Source organism: Odocoileus virginianus, chromosome 15 (genome assembly GCF_023699985.2).
Source record: "Odocoileus virginianus isolate 20LAN1187 ecotype Illinois chromosome 15, Ovbor_1.2, whole genome shotgun sequence".
Classification (NCBI taxonomy): domain Eukaryota; kingdom Metazoa; phylum Chordata; class Mammalia; order Artiodactyla; family Cervidae; genus Odocoileus; species Odocoileus virginianus.
The window spans coordinates 1832999-1851760 of NC_069688.1; the positions used below are offsets into that span (position 1 = coordinate 1832999).

Here is an 18762-nt window from a genome sequence, read left to right on the forward strand (position 1 = left end):
GCCAAGAGCCGCCCGTAGGCAATGTCCTTAGTGAAACAAAAGCGGGTACATGTGGGCTGCTGTCCACGGACTCACGTCTAGGAGGTGAGACGCCGCCCTGAACGGGGCGATGTGGGGAGAATCACCTGCTCCCCCCCACCCCGCCCCGCCTGTGGGGGAGACTCGCCTGTCCCCTGCCCTGCCTGTGGGGGAGACTCTCCTGCTGCCCCCACCCCGCCTGTGGGGGAGACTCCCCTGCTCTCCACACCCCCCCCCCCCGACCTGTGGGGGAGACTCGCCTGCCCCCTGCCCCGCCCTGCCTGTGGTTCAGTGAGCCCTCCCCAGGTGCTGGGCTAGGGCTGCTGCTCCCGCAGGTGGGCTCAGAGGTGACACTGCCATCCTAGTGTGACATTCCCCAGGGAATGCTGGAGGCCAGAAAGGTTGAGAAGCCGACGCCCGGCATTCATGGGCGGCGCGCAGGGTCTGGGTGCATTAAGTCATCTGAGTACTTGACCACTTTGCCGCTTGCTTCTCTTTGCTCCTCCTGACCCAGTCTCCTGCTTGAAATGATGTACTTTCCCTTCAGCATTTAGAAAATTGTTTTTGGTAAGAGAATTCTCTCCATCTAAATGAGGGGCACTTGATTGGATTGGTCTGCAGGCAGTTGCGATTGTCTGTGTCTTTGGAGGAAATCTGGGGAAATGGGGACAGACTTGGCTTTGCTGGGGCAGAGGTCACTTCCAACTCCAGCTGGAAGGACTGTGTGCCTCGACGCTCTCAAATCTCTCTTCCTATATGTAAAGTGCAAATGTGATACACATCTTGTCAGGCTTCATGCTAATTAAGTGAAGCATGTGCGGAAAGTTCCAGCAGGTGGGTGGGCATCACGTCGCGGAGACGCTCAGGTGGTCCTCAGTCTGTGTGTGTCTCCCCTGGTCTTGATACGTGAGGACAATGCCAGCCAGCTGTCTCTGTAGACTGCCCCTCAGCTTGGGACCGTCTGATATTTCTCGGTGATCAAATGGACATTATGCATCTTAGACGAGAATAGGCCAGAGCAATGTGTGCCTGCCCCGGGGCACAGCGAGAGGGACTTTGAGACTCTAAGTGCGCTGCGTCTCCTCTTCCGTCCACTCACTAGTTTCAGTCTCCATCAGCGGTCCTACCCTCAGTGATTATAACCACAGTGTTTGGTAAGTGATGGTTTCTCTAATTCCATCATTCCTCCTACACTCATTAGCAGAAATTCTTCTGCAGGAAACAGGAGTCCCTTCTCCTTCATCAGCTTACCACTCTCAGCAGAGGCTCGTGGATGTTTTTGTTCTCTGAATTATAATACATCAATACCATTATTTATTTTATTGCACAAGTCATCTCAGACTTGACCATTTTGTTTTTCTCCCTGTTGAAGAGGTTTCTTTAAACATTTCTGTCCTCTTAAGGATTTTTTTTTCTTTGCTGGAGAAACACTGTGTGCTAGGATAACTTTGCACATTCTGTTTTGCTACGGTGATTTTGAATTAGCAGTAGGAACCTCTGAGCTGGAACACAAACCCCTCCAGCCCTGCTCGCCCAGTCCTGGTGTCGGAGTGGGTACCGTCCTAGTCATGCTGGGGGCCAGGCCTGGCTGAGGGGGGTTGGCTTCGTGTTGGCGGTCTCTTCCCACCCGGGCGTCCCAGGGCCTCTGAGAGAAGGGCTGGCGACCACGTGCAGAACAGGTGACCCCTGGAAGCTCCGCTTCTACAGGCAGAGGGGCGGGCAGACATGGAGCACGTTGACTTTCCAGGAGCTCAGGAGGGGACGACTGATGCTGTGAGTCTGCTGACAGGCCCGTCCTCCTTGGAAGTTCTGCCTCCCTCCACAGGACCAGATCTGGGCCTGCCTTAGGTTTCAGCTGTGGCCCTGCCCTCCCTTAACGGGTCGTGTGACCTCTGGGCTTTTTCTTCTGCATGCTGGGCCTCGGTTTCCACGTTTATCACCCATGCCGTCCCCAGCAGCTCGGGGGACTGCTACCCGAGTCGGTTCCTCTCGCGGCCATTGCGGCCTTGCCTCCCCAGGGTGCCGAGGTCCCGCGTCCCTGCTCAGAGCTGAGGGACGAGGAGGGGTGTGCGCCACCCTTACCGCCGGAGTCGCCTCCTGCTGGAGGTGCTGGCGTGGCCCAGTGGATTGGGCGTGACTCACGTCACGTTCGGGACGAAGGCCAGGCACCCAGCAGGGCAAGGAGAGAAGGGTGCAGTGGCTGTGAGGCGTGCAGGGGTCCCCTTCCACCCCGCCGTGAGGAGTCGAGTCGTGGGGGGCTCTCTCAGTCCGCCCACGCCTGTCCTCTAGCCTGAGGGCTTCTTCTCCGGGTGTCCTCAGGTAGAAGGTGGGCTCGCCCCAGGACCTAGTCTGGATCCAGCCCCGCATTGGATGTAAAAACAGTCCGCTAGTTCCTGTTACTTTTCATTAAAATCCCACCGTTGTTTTGAGAAGGGCCACTGCATCTCTAGTAAGCCAGCCCGGCTAGAGTATCGTGAAGGTGTTACTCGCTCAGTCGTGTCCGACTCTTTGCGACCCCCATGGACTGTAGCCCACCAGGCTCCTGTGTCCATGGGATTCTCCAGGCAAGAATACTGGAGTGGGTTGCTATGCCCTTCTCCAGGAGATCTTCCAGAGTCAGATATGACTAAGTAACTAACACGCACGCCAACAGTATTAACTACATTCAAATCATCGTCTTGGTGATGATGGGTTTTTGCTTTTCTTGGTTAAATAGAATGACGTTGACTCGGCGTGGCTTCTGGAGGACAGAAGGGGTCAAGGGCCCCAGTGGATCTGGGCTCCTGGGACGCGTGGCCGTTGAGCGGGTGGGGTCCTTGCATGTTGGTCTCATCTCCCCAGAGGCTGCACGCGTGCGTCTTCCTCTTCGTCAGGTGGGAGGAGTCCCACCCCGTGGCAGCGGAGGGAGCAGAGGCTTGTTAACCCCCTGGCCCTTTCCCATCCTTTGCTCACAGCCACCCCGCCTGCAGGGCCCTCCCCGCCACAGGAGCCGGGCCCTGGAGCGGGCTGTCTCCCCCAGCTTAGCCGGCAGGTGCAGGGCGCTGTCTGCCACTGGCTCCTCTGGCCCCTGGCCCTGCCTTTCTCTCCTCGCTGTGCTGGCGGCGGGTGACCAGAGGCAGGGACTCTAGTGAGGCAGGACATCAGTGCCTTGGTGGTGGCTTGACTCTCATTCTGGGGGTGAAGTTCTCTGCTCTCATCCTGCATCTGTTTTGTTTTTAACATGATGCTTTGTGATGACTTATTGACTGTTCGCTAATCCTGGCTTAATGGTTTCAGCTGACCCAGAATGTTACTTCTTTTTAATTTATATTATTTAGCTATTCTTAACCTTGAGAGTGAATCGTCTTAGGTGAGTGTAATTAGAAATGCATATTTAGCACATAAGGGTAATTTTCTTTATGCAGCTGTGCATTTGGGGAACAAAAAAACCCATCTGCGGGACTCTAAGTTTTCCATTTATAATAGAGATTTATTCTCCCAGAGGCCAGGAAGCCATAATCCTCTGAAAGCTCTTAATATCAATGCCGAAGGTAGTCCTCCCATTCATTCATTTATTTGTTCAGTGAGTGATGATTGAACCACTCCATCTGACAGAGTGCCAGGCTGCCAGCCAGCCCCAGGGGCACTGCTTGCCTGGAGGGACTCCCAGGGGAGCGACCTGACATTTAAGTGGGCGATAATGACTTCCCACAGTGGTGCCGTGGCTGTCTACAACAGGGACATTGGAGTGGGGCAGGATTCAGTCCTGCCTTGGACAGGCTTTGGGACTGGCCGGACGGATCCCCCATTCAGGCGCAGTTTCTTCATGGGCATGGGAGGCTCTGAGACCAGCGGTCTTGAGAGGCGAGGTCTTGAGAGTCAGTGGCTGCGCGTGCAGCCCCGCCCAGGTCTGTTGTGACTTGTTCCTGCTGTCTTGGTTCCGCCGCTTGGGGCCCAGCACATGGGCCAGAGCTCCACGGCTGGCCTGCTGGGGGGCCCTGCTTGCCTTGACTGGCCGCTTCCCGTCTCGCCTGCCTTCATGCAGCTGGGCTCACGTTCACAATGGGACGGGGCAGCCTGGTTTCTGCTTGTCTCCAGCCTCTCTGGAGCAGCCTGGCCCCCTCCTCGAGCTCTCGGCAGGGCAGTGGCCAGCCCGGGTTGGGGCTCAGTGAGTGTCCATGGACAGCTGACGTGGCAGCTCTCCTGGCCCGCCGAGGAGCTGTGGCAGGAGGGGGCCGTTGGGCTGTCTTCATGTGTGTGACGGGGTCTGAGAGGAGCCTGGCCAGCACCCTACCTGCACCGTCTAAGTTTGGAGCAGCTGAGGTGCGTGCCGGAGTGGCCTGATTTGCTCACCTACCTGGAGCAGCTGGGTGGGAGGGCTGGCCTCGCTATGGCTGTGTGGGCTCCCCCAGTGCCTCCCCGTGGACTTGGCATGTCCACGCAGTCCATGGCAGAGCTGAAGACCGCCATTCTCACCTGAGGGATGGCTCTGAGACTCAGGAGAGTCGGCAGGGCGGGTGGGGAGACGGGGCAGGGTGGGGTGCAGACAGCCCATCCTCCCTCGACTCACCAGTTAGGGAGGCTGGCCTCTGCCCACCCCCCATCTGCAGGGGTGGCTCCTGGAGTGTGGTCCCTGGACCACAGAAGCATCAGCGTCCTGGGGTCGTCTCAGAAAGGCAGATTCTGAAGTCCCACCTGGACCCGCAAAGCAGAAACACCGGTGTGGGCCAGCCCTCTGGTTAAGTGAGCTCTCCAGGTGACTCCGATGAGCGCGAGGGCAGAGCTCCTGTGTCAGGAGACAGGCTATCAAATTCAACTGGAGGCCGCGTGTTGGCCTCTCAGGCCTCCGGGCGGCCAGTGGGGGGCAGGATAGCCCGTGTTTTCTGTGTGAAGCAGGGCCTGGAACCGGGCGGGAGGGGAGTTCTTGGGGAAGGTCCTTTGCGTGGAGGCTGAAGAATGGAGAACCAGTTCTCTGCAGAGGGCGGGCGTGGAGCGTGCCGCTTGCTCCTCCTCCAGCCTCCTTCCCTCACCTGCAAAATGGGGCTAATCAGCTCTTCTCTGAAGGGTTTTGAGGTTTAAACTACACCAAGAAGAGAGAAAATGGAATTCAATGTATAATAATAGACGGCCATTAAAATGCAGTCTTAGGTCCTTACCCTGTCTTCCTGTTGGCCAGGATGTTTGGGAGGATCTCAGAAAGATGAGAGCAGATTACAGACCAGAAGAAGAAATTCTGAGTGCCAGAGTCAGTCTTCACTGTTGGGGACAGAAGGCCAACGGGGGTGGGGCTCACAGAAGCGCCCTGAGTCTCAGCTGCTGAGCCTTCATCCTGGGGGTGGAGCGCCGAGGTCTGGGCGGGACAGGAGGCGCTCGTGGCCTGTGGTACCCAACGAGCTGGAAAAGCACTCAGTAAAGCAGCTGTGAATTGGTTCCCCCTGTGAAGGTGAAGGGCGGAGGTCCCCAGAGAGGTGGAGTTGGCCAGGGTCACCCGCTCCAAGGGCCTGGAGGTACCACTGCCGGCCAAGCAGGCGGAAGGTTCGTTTTCTCTTTTAAGAGAGGAGTCTGCTGGAGTGAGAAAGAGGCAGAGGCCACAGTCTAGAAGACTTGTTGGATAACTGGAGGCACCGGCAGAGAGAAATCAGGAGCAGCCCAGCTCCCGAGAAGTCAGGGCCTCGTGAGGTGCCGGCTTGGCAGGCGGTCACTGCCTCGCATCCCGCGCAGCCTCGCGGGGCTTCGGCTACCCCTGGTTCTTTCCCCTCTGGAGGAAAGCCGCTAGTTGCGTGTTGACCGTGTGAGGCAGTGAGATCCGTGTGTCCGGCCCTGGTTGACAGACCAGGGGGCTCCAGGCCTGTTGGAGAGGCCGCAGGCGGCAAAGGTGGGCCCGCCTGTGGTGACTGTGGTTCACACCCGGGGCTGGAAGGTGCCACCGCGTGAGGCAGGGCGTCGGGGCCGAAGAGGTGGGAGGCAGACTTGGCGTCGGACAGGGTCTCGCCGCACGCTATGTGCTGGGCCGGCAGGCTCAGGGTGGGCTTTGTCCTGTTCCCGCAGCCTGTGTACCCTCATCCAGGAGAGCCAGGTGCCGGGTCTGAAGGTGGGCTCGGGGAGTCCTGCGCCTGTGGGCCCGCGGCTGTGGGGGGCAGGCCCCACTGGCACTGGCTTGTGTCCTGTGGTCGAGGGCGAGGGTGGAGGCTGCCTGCCACCGAGGAGGAGGCCCTTCTGTCCCCAGCTGCGACGGGGAACACAGTGTGGTCCTGCGGGTCTCACAGATGGAGTGGATGCTGGCACATCGCCTCTCGTTTCCTCCCAGGACCGCTCCGCCCGCCTCTCTCTCTCCTTTGTGGGCATCGTCTTCATCCTGCCCTGACCACTGCCACGCGTGGTGCTGGGGGGTTCTTGAGCGAGCACAGGCTGCCCCACTGTGCAGCCTGCTTCACGCCCCCTGTAGTCCACTCACCCAGAGGGCGTGCGCCTGAGCCAGCGCCAGCGTCTGTCCACTCCCGCCCTTTGTCTGTCCACCATGCACGCTCTTGACGACACTGACACAGTGCCTGTTGGAAACACAGACCCGTGCCGCCGTGAGGTATGCACCTGTTACTGGGATGACTGTGATTTAAAAAACCTAACAACACACACGATGCTGGTGATGATGTAGAGCAACCGGAACTCTCTTCCCTGGTTAGTTGCAGTCTAGCACCTAATTTGGAAAACTGCAGATTCCTAGTAAATAAAACAGATGTTTGCCATAATGACCCAGCAATTTCACCCTTAGGTATTTATCCGAGAGAAAAGCAAATATTCACACATTCACAAAAAAAGACTTGCACAAGAGTTTGTTTATAGCAGCTTGATTTTTAAATATGCTCAAATTGGAAACAGCTCAAATGTCTATGGATTGGAGATGGAATAAATAGATTGTGGTATGAGAGAATTTATATGTATAGCTGTCACTGTATGTCCTCTACACATAACAGCATGGATGAATCTCACAAACATGTTGCACTCAGGAACCCAGGTGTCATGAGCGCATGCTGAATGAGTCCACACATGTGAAATTCAAGAAGACGCAAATCTGATCTGTGGTGAAACTTTCCAGAAAAGTGGTTGTCTACATGAGTGTGTGCCTGATTAGCAGGGGCCCCAGGGGAACACGCTCGTTTGGTGGAAGTGTTCCGGATCTTTATTAGGCTGACAGTTACACGGGGAGCTGTTGAATTGTATACTTAGCTGTATTCTTTCACTTGAGGTAACATGGCATGCTGTGATTCACGGGGTCGCAAAGAGTCGGACACGACTGAGCGACTGAACTAAACTGAATTGGACTGAACATTTACCTCACACCAAAAAGGAAACATTAACAGATAATCAGACTCTAATAGGTAGATTTGCTTTTTACAGTGGCATATATTAGCAATTAGGAAAACACTGTGTATTTCGTGTGTGAGCAGTTGAGTAAATATATTGAGAATGATGAAAGCTCGGTCTCTCACATTGGAGAAGGTTGTTACAGATGTGGGAAGGGGACATGGGGATGAATTTTGTGGTATCAATTTGAAACTTGAGCTATCACCCTGAACTTCCTGTCCTGTTTGTCTTTATTTCTGTATCTTGGTCCATATATATACTTATATCCATATCTGTCTATAGCGAGATGCCAATACTTATGTGTATGTGTATACAGACACAGATGTGCACATGTGAATATACATATTCCTCAGGTTTGTTCACTGAAAAAGCCTTGAAGCAAGAGCATCTTAGTAGTAATGAGTGGTGATGTTAGAAAATTGTCAATGAATGCAAAACTAGTGCGTGAAAATTTAATGAGGAGTAAGGTGTTTATCAACTCTCAAAGCATCTCCACACTAATTACTTGTTAATTACTGAGGAAAAACAGGAATGGTACAATGGAGAAGCCTTGCAGACACCATATCGTCATTATCTATCTATCTGTTTCTCTATCTGGAAGAGAGAGGATTAAAATATATGGCAAAACCATCACAATATTGTAAATTATCCTCTGATTTAAAAATAATATTAAGAACTAATGGGAGAAAATGTGAACAGTTTTTGAATTGGGTAATGGGGTGATTTTTTGTACTTTCAAATTTTCTGTCACTTTGAGGTAATATTGAAGTGAAAAATTTAAAAGATAAACCTTAAAGTCATAGAGGAAAATGGGGGAGAATTATATTTTATGACCATGGAGTGTGGAGAGGGTGTCTAATGATGATTCAGGAACCATGAAAAATGTGCAAGAGATGTAAGGTAAAATATTAATGCATTAACTGCAAAAAATTAAACATTTCTTCCAAGCAAACAACATCCTGTGCTAAGTTGCTTCAGTCGTGTCTGACTCTGCAGTTCTATGGACTGTAGTCCTCCAAGCTCTTCTGTCCATGGGATTCTCCAGGCAAGAATACCAGAGTGGGTTGCCCTTTCCTTCTTTAAAAGAGCATCCTAAATAAATCCAAAGACACTGTCCAACTGTGAAAAAATATTTGCAGCTTGTATCACAGATAAGGAGTAATTTCCTTAATAATCTCCTAGGTATCTGGAGGAAAAAAACTGACAGGTCAGTTAAAAAAAATGGTCAAATGATATGAACATGTATTTCACATCAACAAAAGATGAATTGGCTCCTTTTTTGGTACCAGAAATCAGATTTTTGACGTGGCCTTCTAACAGTCCCCAGACACATCCCTCTCCATCTAGACCTCGCTTCCTAACCCTTCTTGGTCTCTAAGGGACTTCAGGGCCTCTTGAATAGAAGCTGTTCTGATGGCTGGTACTGCTAAGATCCATCCTGCATTGTTATGGATGTACCATTTAATTTGTAGTCACTTGGCGTTTTTAAGGCATAATTAACCCTGAAGAAAGACTTTGGCCAGAAGTGCTAATTAACTGGAAAGTAATGGTAATGCTTTCATTTGTATGTTTCATTGACCTTAAGTTAACGGTAGGACTGGCCTCTTGGGTACCTCAGCTGGGCCCTGTGGTCCTTGGCTTATTAAGTGAATAACATCACAGCTGTTAATCTTGTGTCGTATCACAGAAATAGGGAAGAGGTGAACCTGTGGCAACAGGTCCATCTGAGGTCTTTAAAAATCAGAGATCTATTTCTTAGACATATAAATTAGTTAGGGTGCTGCTCAGGCTGATTGTTTTTCTCTGGCAGTGGCCGTAGTTAGATTAGAAGTTGTGGAACATTAGATTAGCATTACGAAATGAACAGTAATGATTCACATGAGAACTGGTGGGAAGACTCAGATTTTACAGATATGTGTACCGAGGACTGAAGAAGGAACATGACTTCTCCAAGGTCGTGTGAGGTTCTCAGAGTGAATCGAAACCTTGCTTCATCACCCTGGCTCCGGCCAGAACCTCGAATTCCTGAGGCTCCACGCTCATCCGCGGACACAGGTGGCGCTCTATCCGCATGCCCCACACAGTGGCCTCGGAGTCCTGTTTCAGTGTCTGCAAGTGATTTTGTGCCTATTGAGTATCAGGATCAGTTTCTAAAATCACCTTTACTGAGTGTAATTTGCATTCTGTAAAATGCAGCCACACCAACTGCATAAAAGTTATATATTTAAAAGTTTTCAATATATTTAAGAACTATATGTAAAAAGTTTTATAAAAGCTCAGTCATGTCTGACTCTTTGCCACCCAGTGGACTGTAGCCCTCCAGGCTCCTCCATCCATGGGATTCTCGAGGCAAGAATATTGGCGTGGGTTGCCATTTCCTTATCCAGGGGATCTTCTAGACCCAGGGGTCGAACCAGGGTCTCCCACACTGCAGGCAGACTCTCTCCCATCTGAGCCACCAGGGAAGCATAGCCATCCAGATATAGAATATTCTTACTGCCGCACATTTCCCTGACCCCTTTGTAGCCAGTCCTGTCCTGCCTCCCAACCCTGGAGACGCCGATCTGCTTTTTGTCCTAAAGAGTAACCTTTTCTAGCATCTCCTATACATGCAAGCCTGCAGTATATACTCTCTCACTCAGAATGATGTTTTGGAGATTTTCGCGTGTTGTGTCTGTCAGTAGTTGACTCCACTTTGTTGCGTAGTAGTATTTCATAAAGTTTGTTCATCTAGTCACCTACCTCCTGTTGGACATTGAGATTACATTAATCTTGTACAATGAATAAAGTTCTCAGGGACATTTACACATATGTTCTTGGTATGGATATATGTTTTTATTTTTCTTGGTAGGAGTTTCATTACTGAATAATTTATTAATTCTAGGCTTAAGTTATGAGGAATTGCTTTGTTGTTTTCCAAAGTGATTGTAAATTTTACCTTACCACTAGCAATTTCTGAGAGTTCTAGTAGATAATTTAAGATTTTTTTTGTGGATACATGACTGTGTCATCTATGAAAAGACAGTTTTACTTCTTCCTTTCTGACATACATGATTTTAATTTCTTGCTTTATTGACTTCCCCAGGATCTCTATTATATTGTTGATTGAAGTAATGACAGCTGTGTCCTTGCCTTAGTCTAGATTTTAGAGGCAAAACATTGTTTATGATTAAATTGGTTTTAACTGCAAGTTTTTCATTGGTGCACTTTGTGGATTGAAGCCGTCCCTTTTTATGCCTATTTTGCTGAGATTTTTAAAGAAATCATGAGTAGGTTTTGAATTTTTTCAATTGCATTCTTTGCAGCTATTGAGATAATCATATGGCTCTTCTATTTTGTCTGTTAATGGTCTGTTAATATGGTGAATGACATTGATTGATTTCTAACGTTAAACCAAACCTTCAGTTGTTAAGCTTACTGGTTATGATGTATTACTCATTTTAAATTTTACTGTATTTGACTCAGTAATAATTGAGGATTTTTACATCTAAATTCATGAGGAATATAGGCCTGTAGCTTTTTGCTTTTAGCATTTGGATAATACTGGCCTCATAAAAAGAATGGAAACTTTTTCTCCCTTTTTTCCTGAATGTGTTTGTATAAACTGGTACTGTATCTAAAATTAGGTTTTGACAGAATTCAGCTGGGAAGCCATCTGAGTTTGGGGTTTCTTTTAGGAGGGTGTGTTAATGTATAAATCTCATGCTCACTTATAAATCCCGTGTTAATTTATAAATCTTCTGTCTTCAATTAGCAGGAGGTTCTTTGAGTTTCCTGTTTCTTGTTGGTTCCATTTGGTAACATGTACCCATCACCTAAGTTGCTGAATCTGTTGACGCGAAGTTGTTCAGCCCTCTTTCTTTATTATCCCTTTCGTGTGTGTGTGCTCTGTACTGATAGTCATTTTCATTCCTGATATTAGTAACCAGTTTCTCATTTCTTTTTTCCTTGATCAGCCTAACTTAGAGGATTGTCGCTTTAATTGGTACTTTCATGAAATGAGTTGTAGTTTAATTGATTTTTTCTTTTGTCATTTGTCCAATTTCTATTTAATGGTCGCCCAATCCTCTCTCCCTTGCTGGGCTGTGGTCTCTTCTTATACAGCTCTACCCCAGACACACACAGTCCTCTTTTCTCCTGTATCCTCATACATCCTAGGGCACTTCTCTGTGACATAGCATATCACAGTTGTCTTAGGGGCCTGGGGGCTTGCGTCTTTGACTAGACCTGAGCCCACAGGGATGGCGTCATGTCTCCTACCACAGCCCCTCACTCTAGTGGACATGCATCCAGGGTGAGTGAGTGAACGTGTGGGTGGACGGATGGGTGGACACTGCTCTGGAAGACCGCGGGCTGTGCCGCCCTGCAGCTCTGCATTTGAACCCGGGCCCGTGGCCTCGGCCGGTCACTGAGCTGCGCATTTGTGCCGACCGGGCTTTCCTTGGAGGGCTCTCAATGTTAGAGCCCCCGTGAAGCTCGGGTAGCACAGCGTCTGGCACCTAGTAGGTGCTCAGTCAAAGGCAGCTCTTGAAAGACCTTTCATTTCAGCTCAAATAACAAATTACTATATAGCTAGAAAAGAAATAATTGTTCTTTAATTCTTTGCCCGTTTCTGATCTGTATAGTAAATCTTCCCACAAATTAAGACTGTCACATGTTTGAAGAAGGAAGAGTCTTACGGCGCAGTAGTGCATTGCTTCTCCTTACATTTTGATAGAAATAAAGCGTGGGCATCCCATGTCTTCTCCCTTATCAGCCCACATTATGGCTTTATTAAAATATTCTAGTTTTATGGAGCTGAGAAGGCTTTTTTTAATCAAGGAAGGAAGGTAATAGTATGCAGTAATTTCACAAAATCTGTTCTGTGTTTGTTTTAATAAATTATGTGTTTCCCCCCATAATTATATCTTTTACTTGACTTCTCTACAGTGTAAGGGAATAGCCAATTCCAAGAAAATAAAAATACAGTTTCTTCTTTGTTATGTGGTACTTGATGGTTACCTCTCTGTGTATAGTTTTTGCTTATTTCCCAGGTGGTTTCTACTATATCAGTCCCTGGAGACAACTTGTAAGTTTACTTTAAAAAACAAAAAAAGCAAGCATGAGGTGTTTTTTTTTTTTTTTTTTTTTAATTACTTCACAGATTTTGGCTTTTCAAGGCCATTATTGAGAATCTGTTTATTTCCTTGACCCTCATACCTGCATTTGCAGAGACTGCCATGACTATATTGGGTGATGGATTGGCTTTATTTGTTTATTTATCAGTTAATTTATTCAGACATTCATTGACTTGACAGTGAGCTTTCTGAGATCAGGGACCCTACTGTATTCATTGTTCTAAGCACAGATCCTGGCACTCAGAAAGTACCCAGGAAATGATTGAAAAGATGAAGGAAAGAATAGACCAAACAAATGGAAGTCTGTTGGATTAAAAAAGTCATTACAGAAAGAATTATTGGGATGTGTGTATGAGGGGGTCTCACCTTGTGCTGACAACAAGGGTTTTCAAAAGTTTAAGATGTAAACTTGGCCGTCCTTTTGAGATTACAGTACAGTGCTATATGCTGTAGAAAAAGAATTTGGGATTTTGGTGAGACCATAATATGATCCTTGAGTATTTTTTTTAAAATCTGTATTTCATTGAGTCATTTTAAAGTAAGGCAGTACAGCCATCTCACTGGAGAAGGCATGGCTGCTGGGGGCCATGAAAGAGGAGCAACATTTATACAGGTTAAGAGAACCAGCGGTACCAAAGTTCAGGTGTAATCACGTCCTCCTTGAAGAGTGGTGGGAGACGAGTTGGAACAATGAGCTTTTAAAATGGGACTGAAGGACTTGAGTAGGCATTTTTCCAATGATATGGAAATGGCCATTAAGCATATAAAAAGATGCTCAACACCATTAGTTATTAGGGAAATGCAGATCAAAACCAAAATGAGATACCACTTCACCCCCATTCGGATGGTGATCACTAAAAACAACCAGTCAACCAGGAAAAAACAAGCATTGTTGAGGATGTGGAGAAATTGGAATCCTGTGCACAGCTGTTAGGATGTAAAATAGTTCTGTCACAGTGGGAAGTGGTATGGTGATTCTTTACAGAGACTAGATACAGGATTATCTTATGATCCAGCAATTCCACTTCTGGGGGATATACCCAAAGGAATTGAAAGCAGAGATTCAAACAGGTATTTGCATACTCATGTTCATAACCCCATTAATCACAATAGCCAATAAGTGAAGGCAACCCAAGCATTTGTTGGCAAGTGAATGGATAAAAAAAATGTGGTACATTCATTCAGTGGAATATTATTCAACTTTAAAAAGGAATTATTTTCTGAAACAACACTGATGAACCGTGGAAACACTATGCTGAAAAAATAGGCCCGTCACAACAGGACAAAAGTGCTGCGATCCCACTTACAGGAGGTCTCTAGGGCGGTCAGATTCATGGAGACAGAAAGGAGAGTGGTGGTTGCCAGAGCCTGGGGGGAGGGGAAGAGGAATTTTTGTGTAGTTTGTATACAGAGTTTCAGTTTGGGAAGATGAAAGAGTTCTGGAGATGGATGGTGGTGATGTTTATATAGCAATGGGGAAATGCCTAATGCCAAATAACTGTACACTTAACAATGGAGAAAATTGTAAGTTTTATGTGTATTTTACCACGATACAAAAAATGTTAAATAAATGGCATTAAAATCCATTTCCCCTTTCTTCCTATTTTAAGCCATGTTGCCTTCAGGTATTGAGTGGTCAGGGTGCAGAGGGAGAAAGGTGTCTCTTTAATGAGTGCCTGCCTGAGCTTATACTTCACTTTCTCAGTGAGTCTTCACTAAAGTCCAGTGAGATAGGTGTTAATCATTAGCCCCATTTAACAGTTAAGAAACAGGCTGAGTGATGGGACAACACGCTCAAGATCTCACTTAGCCAGAGCATCAAGCCAAGCTTAACTGGCCTCCCACCTGCTGAACCAGGCTGCTTGTCTCTGGGATTTTTTTCCGTGTCCTTCCCAGAGGAGAGCTGTCCTCCACCTGGGATGGTACCCGACAGCACGCACATACGGTGCTTTTCTTTCATTTTAAATACTTTAGTAGCTGTGCCTGCCTCTCCTTTGGAGAGGAGGACTGGGCCAATGAAAGCAGTAACTGAGGGCTAAGCGCCGTGTCTCGCGTGGATGGCTTACTGAGTCGTGACTGGTGAAGCGCGGGGAGGAGGGCAGGCGGGCGGGCCTGCTCTGTGGGTGGGACGCGTGGCTTCCCGAGGCTCTCGTGAGTGGGTGTGTGCTCGAATCCCCACCCTGAACATGTGACTTTGAGGCCCCGTCCGGCACTCTACCGCCCAACAGTGCTCCCAGCTCACCCTCCCGCTTCCTCTTGTGGGAAGCGCCCCCCACTAGGGTCACCGGAGCCCAGCCAGTCTCCTGATGTGGTGGGCACGTTCTCAGGCCCGCTTTACATGGCGTGGCTGCAGCAGTGGGCATTCCGCCCTCCTCCCCAAAGCTCTGCCCTCCTTGGGTTTCCATGACTCCAGCCATTTGTCTCTTGGTGTGCTCTCTCCGGAATTATTCCTAATCCAAGGTCCTGATGATTGATTCCTATGTTTGCTTCTTAAGAGTTTTATTAGTCAACTTTTTATGTGTAGGAGCAGCTGATAAATATTTCAGCTGTGCTGGCCGCCTGTGGTCTCTGTTGCATAGTCTTCTTTGGTTTTGTCGTTTGTTTTGTTGTACAACCCTTTAAAAATGTAAAAGACTGTTCTCAGCTCCAGGGCATACAGAGCCAGGCTGCAGGCCAGGTCTGGCCCATGGGCCGCAGTGTGCTGTTGCCTGTTTTAGGACCTTACTGGGGAAGGCTGAGTCATTTTAGTGAGGAACTGAGCTGGGGTTGAGATTTCCTGTTGCCATGGTTACTGTTGGTGCGGCATAGGCTCCAGATCATGCTGGGGGAGGGGGAGGAAGGTGGTAGGGGCTGCTGAGGTTCCAAGCGTTTTCCCTATAAAGGTCCTTTCTCCTCAGCCCTGAGCCCTCCTTGCCTGCCAACGCCTGGACGGGGGTCTCTCCACACCTTCCCTCCTACCCCGGGGGCTTCCTACTGGGGGCCTGCTAGGTCAGCGCAGGAGCAGAGGGGGCACTCTGTTGTCCTTCCGCTGTCTCCATCCCCAGTTGGAGCCGCAGCCCGCATCCTGGGCCTGGGCTCTGCCTGGTCTAGAGGTGGGCGCCCTAACGGGCTTCCTGCTCTGTCTCAGGTGGCGTCGCTCTAGGATCCTGACCCTCCTGTCCTTGCCTCACTAGGATGGATGTTTACCTCTGCCTGTGTGCCCTTGGCATTGGTCACCCCACCTCCAGAAGCTAAAGATTTTGCTTTGGAGGAGAGAAGGGTGTGGATGGGGGCGGGATGGGGGCAGGGCGTTGGAGCTGGGGTTTTTGTTTCGTGTTTGTCTCCTGGTGGCTGCTGACCACATCCTCCATGCCTGTACCACCCAGGGAGGCTCCCCTGCACCTTTGCCCCTGCCAGCCCCCAGGGGAGTGTGCAAGCCGCCAGGGGAGGTCCTTGGAGAAGAGCCTGGCATGGGTGGGAACTGTCCTTGCGTCTGGAGGGTCTCCACTGTTAGTAGAGCCCCTTCTCAGCCCTTAGAAGTTCATGGACGTCTGAACTGACTCCTTCCTGCTGGCTTGTGTGGTAGCCAGCTCTGCCCCTGGTGAGGTGTCCCCACCCCGTCCCTCCTGGAAGGAACTTGTTCCTGCTTGGCCTTCTGGCTCCATGGCTGCCTCATGCCCTTGTCTGCACGAGTCTGGGGCTTGTCAGCATTACTCACTGTTAGCCTAGAAGCCATGCTCCAGCTCCCTCATGGAAGCGCCCACCCACCACTCCAGCCTGATCCGTATGTTTAAGTGATGCTGATTGAAATGCACTTGTCTCTCTGAAATGCTCGATCGCATCACAGAGTCATCCTCGAGTTTCTCTCCATTCGTGTGTGCGTGTTGTTGGATGCGGGGCATCCTTGGAGGAAAGATGGCACCAGGGTCAGGTGCCAGTGACGGCCCTGGGTGGGGCTGCCGGTGCTCATCACTTCCCCGTGGGGTCGCCGTCCCCTCATCTGAGTGAGGCCGGCCCCATGGCTAGATGGCGGTCGGCTCAGGGATTAGTAACTGACCTTTTTTTTTTCTTCCATCTTTTTAGACCCTGGAAGCTGTCCTGAACTTCAAATACTCCGGAGGCCCAGGCCACATTGAAGGGTATTACAGGAACCTGGCCCTGGGGCTGCATGTGGAGGTGGAGCCGTCTGTGTTCTTCACGCGGGTCAGTACCCTGCCGGCCACCAGGTACGTGCACCTCAGCTCTTTGCCAGCCTTGCTCTCGAGGCTGACGGCACTGCACCTGCAGTTCTGACCGTGGTGTTCATCTTGGTCCCGCCGCCCAATGTGCCAGGGTGGTCAGCCTCCCCCGGTCTTCATCAGATCAACGGGCAGTGTAGGGAAATGCCTCTTCAGGGAGACGGAGTGGACGGCCTTCCCACTTGGCCCACGCTGTGGTGATCATGTCATCCCTGCAGCGTGCTTGCTTGTGGTCATCGTGGGGCAGGACACGGTTCCTGCTCGTCGTCCTGGGCCCTGTCCTCGCTCCGGTCCTGCGCAGGTCTCCTGTTAGCAGGGACTCGGCACGTGGCCCTGTGCCTTGGACCCTTCTGGAGGACCCCAGCCTGCCTGTTTCTGTCCTCGGTCCTCCCAGGAGGGCTCTGTAGGGCCAGGCCGTCCAGCATCTCGGCCTGCTCTTCCTGGAGCCCCCGGCTGTCGGGAGGGTGGGGTCACTTCTGCCCAGAGTGCCCTCCCTGGGGGAGGCTTTTCTTCCTGCTTGCTTCTCCCGGCCTAGCCTTCCTTCAGGGAGGAAGAAATCCGTTTGTCTCCTTCAGACCCAGAAGAGGCCAGAGATACTAAAGGTTGTCCTCCCTTAGGTGGGAGAATGACAGTTTCTCACCCCAAACTTTGACCTGTGATGACCTGGAAATAGTGCTGGGTGGGGCTCCAGACACTTGGAGACCCTGTGGGGTTGGATTCCTGCCCAGTGGTGAGCAGCCTTCGAAAGGCAGGTCCTGACCCTCGCAGGTGCTTCCGTCCCCCTGTCCAGGGACACCTTGCCTCCCGGGTAGCATGGAGTGGCCCAGCGGTACTTATGCTTGATGGAGTTAAGGCCGTCCTTACCTGTCCATCCTTGACCATGGGGGCAGAGAATGTCATGTGCAGTAGCCCCCTCCACCCATGGGCTCTGCCGTCCACAGGGTATAACGGGGGTTGTTAATGTCGATAGAAAACTCTCTTTAGAGTGATACAGCAGCACCCCCCCCCCCGCCCCGCCAAAAGTAAGGGCAGTTTGAGTTCATAGGAAAGACTGCTTTTCTCCCAGCCCCTGGGGAATGGCCTCAGTGAGAATTAATGGCTGAGCTTGGGCTTTTCAGCATCGCATTTCATCATCTATCACTTTTTCAATCCACAGAGTAATGGTCTCTCTTGCCAGCGCTCGCCTCTGTTTTGAATTTGTATAAAGCATCAAAGCACTTGCCGGCGGGGAGCTTTGGCCGGGATGCCTGCCAGATGCTGTTGGAGTTTCTCAGGCCCTTCCCGTGCGTTCAGACCGCTCCGCCATCACCCTGGCATGCGTCTCTTTCTAGTCCCCTCATCTCCTGCTGCCACCGCTCTCATAAATAGGTCTGAGAAGCAGTGCAGATTGTCACCAAGTTGGATTCGTTTCCCCCTATTGCTATCTGGCTTCCATGTCATGGCCCCTGCAGTTCTTAATGACAATTTAAGATGAGAAATACTGCTGCCGCGTGGTTTGGTGCAGTACCCTGGAAGAGCTGGTGGTAGGCTGACGTGCGGTTTGGCTCCTGGTCACCGGCCTCACTCTCTTCCTTTTGGCCTATGTGTTTCTTTTCCCTGCTCTTGGGTTGACGTTTGATTTCCTCTAATCCCTCTCCTTTCCTGCTTAGTCTCGCTGAACCCTGATCCTGTGAGTTGAGGTCTGCCATCTTTCCTTGGGACTCTAGAAATACTCCCCTGCCTCCAGCCTGCTCTTATATCGTCCTGTAAATACAAATGTTTCCACATCACTGTCTGGCTTGAAGACTTTCCCAGTGCCTACTGGACAAAGTTCAAAGTCCCCACTCTGATATTTATGCCCCAGTTTCCTTAGAGACCTGTATAAATTGTTGGCCTGAAATACAGCAGAATTATGCATTTTATCTATACTCTGTTCAGGTTGACATGACATGGTTTTCTGTGGACACTGGTTTTCATCTTGGTCCCAGGTGAGAATTTTCTTTTAGCATCGGGCCATTTTAGAGTCAGGCGTCCCCAGAGATGGCCAGGCTTAACACATTTGCGTCACAAATGAGGCCCAGAGAAGGCCT

At 50.2% G+C, this 18762-nt stretch overlaps 1 protein-coding gene across 5 annotated transcripts in view; it reads left to right on the top strand.

Annotated features, from left to right (window-relative positions):
- TRAPPC9 (trafficking protein particle complex subunit 9) overlaps positions 1-18762 on the top strand; it is a 393547-nt gene that overhangs the window by 215509 nt on the left and 159276 nt on the right. For all 5 annotated transcript variants that reach the window (XM_070476949.1, XM_070476946.1, XM_070476948.1 and 2 more), the window contains one exon: positions 16539-16681. In XM_070476949.1, the coding sequence (XP_070333050.1) occupies positions 16539-16681 (143 nt within the window). The remainder of the gene's footprint in view (positions 1-16538; positions 16682-18762) is intronic.